General features: G+C 34.5%; 1 protein-coding gene across 3 annotated transcripts in view; it reads right to left on the bottom strand.

Moving 5' to 3' along the window:
• The window catches only part of LOC132560842 (copine-3-like), a 45773-nt gene that overhangs the window by 5936 nt on the left and 28856 nt on the right, over positions 1-10981 (bottom strand). For 2 of the 3 annotated variants that reach the window (XM_060225533.1, XM_060225532.1), the window contains exons 9-15: positions 6390-6473; positions 5576-5635; positions 5170-5303; positions 4524-4627; positions 3970-4112; positions 3624-3860; positions 681-728 (exon numbers count right to left, since the gene is read on the bottom strand). In XM_060225533.1, coding sequence (XP_060081516.1) covers positions 681-728; positions 3624-3860; positions 3970-4112; positions 4524-4627; positions 5170-5303; positions 5576-5635; positions 6390-6473 — 810 coding nt within the window. The remainder of the gene's footprint in view (positions 1-680; positions 729-3623; positions 3861-3969; positions 4113-4523; positions 4628-5169; positions 5304-5575; positions 5636-6389; positions 6474-10981) is intronic. The other variant, XM_060225535.1, reaches the window with a different exon arrangement.

Below are 10981 nucleotides of genomic sequence, written 5' to 3'. Positions count from 1 at the left end.
GTTCTTCAGTATCAATCTAAACACATTACATTAGGTAAAGTTGACACAGGCACACTGAGGTTCTTTGGTATCAATCTAAACACATTTCATCAGGTAAAGTTGACACAGGCACACTGAGGTTCTTCAGTATCAATCTAAACACATTACATTAGGTAAAGTTGACACAGGCACACTGAGGTTCTTTGGTATCAATCTAAACACATTTTATTAGGTAAAGCTGACACAGGCACATGTTGGTATCAAAGTTAACAATAGCATGGGTATGAAGTCATAATTTCCCAACAGAATAACCAAATAACATGGAATTTAATTCACTAACAACTGTGTTAAATTTCCAAACTGCTTAAAATCTAAGTCTTGGTAATCTCATTGGAAATTTGATGATACAAATCTTGTGTGATGTTTCAACCACTTGAGCTTGAACAAAGACTTCTCCTCAAAGTTGTCAAACACTAAAATCTACTCAGGTGTAGAACTCTGTTATGATTTTATTAGAGTGTAAGGTGAATCTGTCATCACTATGATGCCTTAGAACATCATGTGATCATCTCTAATGACAGCTTACTCAGCAGACATGTTAAAAACTAGCTGTAGTGGTAACCTGGCTTCACAAGTTGCTAAAACAGATATAAGATTACCTGTCAGACCATTAGCATTAAATGACCTCTATATGTACATACCTGGTTGCAAGCATAGCTATCCTCAGTCTGTATCTCCATGCTTTCCTCCTGTTGAAATACGACCAGTCATCAAGTCGTATGATTACTTGAATATCTTACATTTTTATCTAATCCTGAGCCATGATCCCTCAAAGCTTAGTGAATTTAAAAGACTTGTTCACATTTCATTTCAGAAAATGTTTTTAAAAGTCATTAAACTCTTCTTGAATCATTTTACAAAAAAAGTTCTAAAAAGCTTTAATCCTTTTAATCTGTTTAATAAGAACAGACAATTGATTTCGTATCTTGAGTTAATCCCAGAGGAATCTTGGCACACACCACCATTTGATATTTACTTGCCCTATGATGAATTTTTCCCTTGTTTTCTCTACTTTCCCCTGTATTTCCTCTGACTTGTATAACATTTGAAAATTCCTAACAGAATATATAACAGCGATAAAAATCTTTTATTGCCATCTCCAAGTTGTTTGACATTTTGTTTTGTTTTTCTGATCAGTTCAAGAATCAAAAAGGTTGATTAAACTCGGAACCAAGGGGAAATTTGAGAAAGATTTAATCAGTACTTTGCATGGAATAGTGATAACAAACTTTCATTGTCAAAATCCAAGATAATTGCTTGTCACCCATTTTGTTTTTTCTGATCAATCACAAAATCAAAAAGGCTAAATAAGGAACCATTAGAAAGCAACATAAGAAAAAATTGAGAAAGATGTTTTTTTACTTCTTCACTAGAAATAGTGATAACAAACTTCTATAATCAAAATCCAAGATGGCTGACTAATTTTTGATTTCTTATCAATCACAAAAGGTCAAAATCCAAGATGGCTGTCTAATTAATTTTTGATTTCTTATCAATCACAAAAAGTCAAAATCCAAGATGGCTGTCTAATTAATTTTTGATTTCTTATCAATCACAAAAAGTCAAAATCCAAGATGGCTGTCTAATTAATTTTTGATTTCTTATCAATCACAAAAGGTCAAAAGGTCAAAATCCAAGATGGCTACTTGACTGGAATTCTCTTTTTGTGATTTGTCCCAAAATCAGAGCGATTAGGATCAGATGGTGGTCAAACAACATATTTAAACATTTACATCATTGTATTCCAATGTAAGCTGAAAATATTAATTTTTTTATAATTCAGTGAATTTAAATCTCCTTTCTAGATTGTTTTTATTCAGCTTTATACAACATTGTTTTACACTGCACAGCAATACTGATTTATTTTAATATTGAAAGTTACTTTTCATTATAAACAGCTGACTTTATTTGTTCTATGAACTGTTGACTTTGTTCAAACACATAACTAGGCATGTTAGAGGAGTCATAACTGGTTGATTGGCCGAGGTTCTGTTATACTTATTGTACCAGCTTCTATTAAGGAGTGTGTGATAATTAATCGTTTCTGATTGCTCAAAAATTCATATCCCACACAAACAAGACTGTTATCAAGCAAGCTAAACATGAATATTGATGTTCAAAAATAACAATGCTACTCCTGATAATATTTCTGGTTAAATATATCAATGTAAAGTAAAGATTTCATAAGTTTAGCTTAAGCAAGTTACATAGCATAACTGGTAAATGACTTTTTCATACAGGAGACAGAAATATACCACATGCTACCCAGTGTCAGACAAAAAGTAATTCATCGCTGAAGATTAAGGGTAAATTGTAAATTCTTCTTAAGCCATGTTCATCAGAGTTTTTACATATCTTTATAGATAGAGATATATATAAGTACTCAGTATATGTAGTCACATAGATGGAAGTCATTATGATATAATAAATGAGTGCCTAGCTGTTCTGGCATTACCTAATACTATGACAGAACACTTTGTAACACAGACCCATCAACCTCTTGCTTTAGAAGATTCACAGCTTAGATATAAGGAGATTGTAGGATGATCAATATGTACATAAATCAAGCGATGACTTGACAAGGGTGTAGTGTAAAGTCAAAAGAAGCTGTATAAACTACATATCTGAAGGCTGATAAATCTACATACATATTACAAGTTGTAATGCTGCCTTGTAAAACTGGCATCTTTGCCCACACAGAAAACATTTCTAAATATTTTTTCATTAATGTTAATAAAATGAATGCAATAACAAGCATTTAAATGCCAGAAGTAAGAAAAAGTAGAATTAAGTACATTTAGCAATATGGAGTGGTCAGTTTTTTGAAACTTTAATGGAATAAGACAAGAGAAGGGACATAACTCCCATTGACCATAAACATGAGAAGATTTGGTTGATAACAAAATGAGAAAACACTCAAAAGGAAAAAAGAACCTGCTCCCCAATCCACAATTGTTAAGGAGGAGTTGTTGTTCAAACAAGATTCCTCTCAGAGGCCTTCACTGGTCACCATGGCAATCAAATGGCAACCACTTTAAAAAAATTTTTTTTTTTAATGATATTGTACTTGTCGTCCACCTAAAACTTTATACACCAGTTTTCAACTAAATCAGATAATATCTTAATTTTGACTGATTTAAAGCCTCAAATGTGTTTCCATGATAAGGGTTTTGAAACACCTAATATGTCAAATTGTTGTGTGGACAATCTTTTTCCATAAAAACATGTGTAAAGTGACCTTCACCATAAAATCTCTGCATGCACATCTACATATGGTGGTCAATATTTCTATGTAGTCTCAAAGAAAATTACCCCACAAGTTCTGGAGAAATGGTCTGAGCAAACCTTTTACTATGGACAGACTGACTGACAGACAGACAGACAGACAAGCAGATTCCTGTATACACCCCACCTTACTTGGTTAAGAGGGGGTATAATACACAGAAAATCTAGCAGATGACAAAACAAGAGTCTGCTTACACACATCTACTCATATAGCAACAAAGCAGGGCAGTATGATGTAGCAGGCTAACAACTAAGACATATTACAAGAAAGGACTATGTAGGACTAGAAATGTACTTACTCTCTTGAACTTTCGAAAGGGTACAAACTGGACAATGTCCCTCCTGGCTTCCTGACCATTAGGAGCTCGTAGCATGCCATTGTCCCCGTCTAGCAGTTCCATATTATCGAAGTCAGCTTGTCCAACCCCAACAATGATAACAGACATAGGCAGAGCTGTGGCATCTACAATGGCTTGTATGGTTTGGGGCATATCTGATAAGGCTCCATCCGTAAGCAACAGAAGGACATAGTATTGCTGGAATCAAATATTATATGTCATTACAGCAGATGGTTAAAACTTTTTAAGTAAGGGCAGCATATTCCTATCTATGCATCCTACTTCAGTTTTATAAATAAGGACTTACCGATGCTCCCTTTGTGGACTCTTCTGCCTGAGACTGGGCTGCAAATCGGGCTACATGTCTGATGATAGGGGCCACATTGGTGGGGCCGTATAGTTCCACCGCCTGTATACAGTGCTGGTAGGCCTGTATTACCCCTTCAATACCTGTGGACATCAGAAATACACACCTGTATAGTTTTCTGATCATTTAGACACAACTAGAATTTACACAATGTCCCAAGGCAAAGCAGTAATACACTTTGTGGTCAACATGGATTCCTGACGACCTTTGTTTTTCTGACCAATCTCAAAAGTTTGAAGAAAAAAAATTATTATTAAAAATATATGTTTTTATTATCTTATGGGGAATATAACACCAAGCATGAATGGTTTTATGCAAAAGCAAAAAATGTTCTCTGAGGGAATGTTACCTGTATATTTACAGAGCTACAGGTGTACACATTGAAACTTCTGCTTATTTTCTTGTAAATGGCAAAATAGTTTTACATCATACATGTAATTTAAATGCTTCTAATGTCACTTCTAGGATATCATCTTCCTTATGCATTAACCTACCATTACAGTAAGGATTGGAAGGGTCAAAGTTCAGGGCAAATTCAAATGAGACTTCTCCTGTGGGGAGTTTAGCACCAAACCCAAGGGCTGGGAACAATTTGTCACTGAAAAGGAAGTAAACGATTAAAGTTAGGACCTACTTTGTATAATAGAGAACTTGACAGTGTTAATTTGAGGTTCATTATTGAAATATTCTCCTCAGCAGAAAAATTTTTAGTTATTGAAGCTACTATTCTGAATGGTAAACATCGAGACAGTTGATAAAGGTGTCCTGTAAGAATCAGTAAAAACTAAACATACACTGCAATTATTGAAACATGAAAAAATGAAATATCTGTAGAGAAGATTAACCTTTATAACTAACAAACATGTATATACCTGGTGACATATCTGCATTCATAAGACCATTTTTTCATGTATATATTAGCTAATGTGTGTAAAGATTAAAAACTTTAAAAGTGTCTTCTGCATCAAGAGTTGCAAGCATGTTAAAGCATGTCAAACACTTGTACAAACCTATCAAATGTACCAGTTATTCTTGTTCTCTCTCCATTTCACTGATGTGATTATCTCCCTTACTTTTAGCTATAAAGAATTTTGAGCATTATAACTTTTTCTAATATTGCTTGTAGGGAATACAGCTCACCTGTCATAGTCCTGACAAATGTTACCAACAGCTCTGGTGGCTTGTACATACTCATTCGGTCTGCTTGGGTCTATAAAATGTAATGAAGAATTCAATCGCGGGTTCCCATTGGATGCTGTGAAGTCTATTCCCACCTGTTGGAGATAATGTTGATAATCAAGTAGAGGCTTCGACAGAAGAATTCTATTTAAATGTCTTTCATGATGTTTGCAGCTAGAAAGTGGAGAAGGTAACAAAAATGTAATTAAAAAAAAAAATAAAAATGTATTTCCCATATCTTCCATTTTGAATGCATGATTTACTGAAAATATGTCTTTTCTTACCGATTAGAAACAAATTTAAGTTGTGAGGAGATCATACAAAAACCATCCAAAAATTCCTTTGTGCTTCTATGGTGCCTACTTACTGTGAAATTGATCTGCATCCCTCCATAGATATAATCCAGGAATGTCATGGGCCTTTTCAACTGTACAACAAGCAAAATCACAATAAGATCGTTTTAGATAATTGGGAATGTTATGGAAAAAGAAAACACAGAAAATATAACATTGCAGGTCAATAGGTCATGTGTTACATGAGAAACTGTAAGTGGTTACAATGCCTAGCAGGTCAATAGGTCATGTGTTACATGAGAAACTGTAAGTGGTTACAATGCCTAGCAGGTCAATAGGTCATGTGTTACATGAGAAACTGTAAGTGGTTACACTGAAAGTAGTGTGTAAAACAATTACTGGTCAAAAGGTTTGACTTTTAAAACTCAATCCCTGACTGGACAACAACATACAGAACCTAGTCCCATTTAATGGTCACTATTTTGGACTGTTAAATGTCAATCTCTATTCACACAAACAGTTAGATATCTAGTGCTGTAAAACATATTTCTTTCACAATTTTGTTATGTTGGAGAACTTTTAATTTCTTGATAAATGAGGTGAGATCCATATCAGTGAATAGGAAAATCAAAGTTCTGAAAGTTCTAAAATGTTCAACAGTCTGTACCAGACTGATCAGATCCTTACAGCCTTTATTGTTGGTACATGTACCTTTCACCTCTGGGAAAGAACTGTAACACATACATAACACATCAAAATAAGTATTCAGGAAAAATTGATAAACTACTCATTGTCTTAGCCATGTATATTTTTAATTAGTTCATTAATGATCATGTACAATTCACATAACACAAGCTTTCCCTTACAGCAGGACCTGTACAAGTTTACCTCGAAGTTGGTGAGGTACACTACGCCAGAGTTCTCATACTTCTTCTTGCCCTGTTTCTTTGGATTTATACAAGGAAATGGTATCTGAAAGTATACAAGTATAAGTTAGATTAGAGATGATATCAGAAATGTTAAGTCTTTTCAATCCTGTTTACTGTAAACAAAACATATGGTGGTTTTCCAGCCTTGTTTACTGTAAACAAAACATATGGTGGTTTTCCAGCCTTGTTTATTGTAAACAAAACATATGGTGGTTTTCCAGCCTCGTTTACTGTAAACAGAACATATGGTGGTTTTCCAACCTCGTTTACTGTAAACAAAACATATGGTGGTTTTCCAGCCTCGTTTACTGTAAACAAAACAAATGGTGGTTTTCCAGCCTCGTTTACTGTAAACAAAACAAATGGTGGTTTTCCAGCCATGTTTACTGTAAACAAAACATATGGTGGTTTTCCAGCCTTGTTTACTGTAAACAAAACATATGGTGGTTTTCAAACCTTGTTTATTGTAAACAAAACATATGGTGGTTTTCCAGCCTTGTTTACTGTAAACAAAACATATGGTGGTTTTCCAGCCTCATTTACTGTAAACAGAACATATGGTGGTTTTCCAGCCTCGTTTACTCTAAACAGAACATATGGTAGTTTTCCAGCCTCGTTTACTGTAAACAAAACATATGGTGGTTTTCCAGCCTCTTTTACTGTAAACAGAACATATGGTGGTTTTCAAACCTTGTTTACTGAAAACAAAACATATGGTGATTTTCCAACCTCGTCTACTGTAAACAGAACATATGGTGGTTTTCAAACCTTGTTTATTGTAAACAAAACATATAGTGATTTTCCAGCCTCATTTACTGTAAACAGAACATATGGTGGTTTTCAAACCTTGTTTATTGTAAACAAACATATGGTGATTTTCCAACCTCGTTTACTGTAAACAAAACATATGGTGATTTTCCAACCTCGTTTACTGTTAACAGAACATATGGTGGTTTTCCAGCCTCGTTTACTGTAAACAAAACATATGGTGGTTTTCCAGCCTCGTTTACTGTAAACAGAACATATGGTGGTTTTCCAGCCTCGTTTACTGTAAACAGAACATATGGTAGTTTTCCAGCCTCGTTTACTGTAAACAAAACATATGGTGGTTTTCCAGCCTCTTTTACTGTAAACAGAACATATGGTGGTTTTCAAACCTTGTTTACTGAAAACAAAACATATGGTGATTTTCCAGCCTCGTTTACTGTAAACAGAACATATGGTGGTTTTCAAACCTTGTTTATTGTAAACAAAACATATAGTGATTTTCCAGCCTCGTTTACTGTAAACAGAACATATGGTGGTTTTCAAACCTTGTTTATTGTAAACAAACATATGGTGATTTTCCAACCTCGTTTACTGTTAACAGAACATATGGTGGTTTTCCAGCCTCGTTTACTTTAAACAAAACATATGGTGGTTTTCCAGCCTCGTTTACTGTAAACAGAACATATGGTGGTTTTCCAGCCTTGTTTATTGTAAATAGAACATATGATGGGCACATGTATGTAACCTCTGTCTTATCATGATTTTTAGGAGTTTGTATCATTATGTAGATATCATGCTACCCATTTACAATCAATTGGTTAAATGTTCATGCAATGTTTCAAAACATAAGTATAATAGATCTAGATTTATTGATAAATACATATCATGATTACTTGGCTCTCACTGATCAACAAGTGAACCCCGAAGTCATGATTGACCTTCATAGAGGACACATGTAAACCATGGAAAATCTAAGCTTCAGAAAAATGGTAATCACAAAGTAGTATGAGGAAAGGTGATACTATGAAGATGTTCTCCATTTAAAGACTTTTTCTGTTTTTCGGAAATGAGTCTGAGTTTATTTTACTCTCAAAAGAAAAAATGTGTTATGTGACAAATATGGATTTTTGAAGTAGATATCTATATATATTGGTCCTTACAATAAAGACATGTCCTTATACAGTGTGAAAGACACTCTTAGAGTACCAGTTTGAGCATTTATCTTGAACACTTTCAGAGCTCTGGTCTAGAAAATGCCCATGCATGGTGCACTTACATTGCCCAAATGCATTTTGCAGGGATAAGAAAAAATAATGTAACATCATTTAGTTACGACATCACAATACCATTGTATCACATGTGTCTTTACATGTGATCTGTAATGTCTAAAACATGGGTACACTACAAGATAGAACTGTTCAGCAACCCCCCAAAGGGTATGTGATAAATCTGATACATGTAGAAGTATGTGGAGTTGTTTGTCAGACACGCGTTCGAGATCTTCATGTTTTACTTGGTACATGGTCTGTAAGTCCTCCTCGTACACATAGGGTGTGGCTCAGTTCTAGCCTGGATACAATGTTTATCACTAAAACAACCCTGTGTCAATACAGACAGGAATACAAACTTAGATGTAGACACTCAAGATTCATTGATCAAAACCAAACTAAGCTTATTTACCTACAGTTATATACCACAGTAAATGTACTAATCAAATGGAATTCAATGCTCAGCACTTATAACTATGCATTCAACAGTTCTTAAACCGAGAAAAAATCATTTGATGAATTTAAATGATTTCACAAAGTATAGTTGGCACACTCTTTACATTTTTGGTGTACATAAGCAATAATGAATTATTGTCACCTTTTGTTGGAGGGTAACTCCATCTCTCTTCCGTGACTAGAGACAAAAAATATGTAACACATGTTCATCCAGACAACATTTCAGTAATTAATCTGTTTCTTTTGATATCATGACATTTTGTGAGTTTTCATCCTTGCCAACAAGAGTATGTGAAAGAATTTGACAATACTCTTTTATACCTGAAGAAAAATAAAGTTAACTTTCCTTAAATAAAAAGTGGTGAATTCTTCTCTTACAATGATAATACTAGTTTCTGGGCTAAACAGCATGACAATAATGTAATAAAATTTAAATGTAGCAGCGTTAATTATGGTGTCACTAAAATCTTTATGATATGTCTGTCAAAGAATTACACCAACACAGCTACTCCTACCACGACAAGCATCATTAAATATTCACTTTAGGTTTTGACAAGGTTTAGAATTGGGACAACCTGTTGTCCTCCTTTGTGTCACTCACCAGACAGTCCAGGCATTGTTCCCACTGATAGTAAAGGAACTCTCAAATTGCACATATGACGTAGGAAGGTTTCGTATGACAATAGAGACATATTATACCTATTATATATTGAGCAGTATTTTACCATAGTGTGCAGGTTGTCAATGGGAGATAATACAACTCAGACATCAGGAGATTGTATTGGTGGATCTAGAATCACAGAAAGGACAAAGGAGTCAAAGGTCAACAAGGCTATGTGTAACCCTGGTAAAATACTAGCCGCAAAATACTGCTTGGCTTGAGAGAATTTCTCTTTAGCTCGATCGGGTTGAGCACCACACTAGCAAGCCAGGGGTCCTAGGTTCAATTCCTTATGGAGGCATTGAAATTAATAATGGCCTCTGTTACATATGTATAGAAACAAAAGGGGGCATAGGGGTCATGGGTCATTATATGTATGTACCACAAGGGCATGAAAGGTCAGAGGTCATCAAGTTTCTGTATAGAAAGAACAAAAGAAATAGTAGGTGTAAGAGCTCAGTAGGCATCAGGGTAAACAGGATTATATATTTTGAGGATCAGAGGATAAAAGAGGGGTCAGGGGTAAGTAGGGTTATATATTGGGAGAATGTGTGAACCTGAATCAGCAGGACTAAGCATAATGAAAGAATCAATGTATTCATGAATTTGGAGAATCACTGGAGGTTGAAAGTGTTGGAGGTTTTCTCAGTATGTTTTTGAAGAACTGCAACTTAGATTTAGTTCAGACAAGGAAACCTCAAGTGGATGCATGTACAGATCAAAGGTCAGAAGCATTATGTTTGTGGAATATCAAAAGATGGAAGATGGCATCCAAATCAAATCAATGTGAATGACTGTATGAGGTGCTTGGTATCATTCTGAATCACAGAAGTAGCAGAACAGCAAAAGAAGTTTGATTCATAAACATCCTAAATAGATCAAAGTATATGAAAGCAAAAGGCTTGACTTTATTTGGTTAGAATTATGATGTAAACATGTACATACCAGACAAAGGTGTAAGGGTCAGTGGTTATTGTTTCAAGTAAGGGTCAAAGGTCATTAATTGAGATACAGCCAGAGATTCGTTTTTGAGCCAAGGGTCAAAGGTTAGTATTTTAGGTCAGGATTTGTGGTTTACTAGGGAATGCTTTATTTTTGTTAAGGAATTATAGGAACTATTTTCAGGAAATTTCAGAAAAGCTTGCTTACAAAATTTTAAATATTCATCAGTAATTTTTAGTGTGTAATTCAAAATAAGTGCATGGCAATCATTTGTAATAATACAGGGTCATGATAACAGAACTTTTAACTTTTATAATTAAGCTTATTAGTAATATTGCCACATTTAAGTCAACATGTCAAAATTGTGTCTTTGATGTATACAATAGTTGTATATGTAACAACAATGTTATTTGCTATTGAATGAGTTCTGTGTATTTAGTTGTAGTGAACATGTAT

Source organism: Ylistrum balloti, unplaced genomic scaffold (assembly GCF_031769215.1).
Source record: "Ylistrum balloti isolate Yb309-2 unplaced genomic scaffold, AGI_CSIRO_Ybal_v1 Utg371122, whole genome shotgun sequence".
NCBI lineage: Eukaryota > Metazoa > Mollusca > Bivalvia > Pectinida > Pectinidae > Ylistrum > Ylistrum balloti.
Note: the sequence above shows the minus strand (reverse complement) of the source record. Positions and strands in the feature narration are given on the sequence as shown.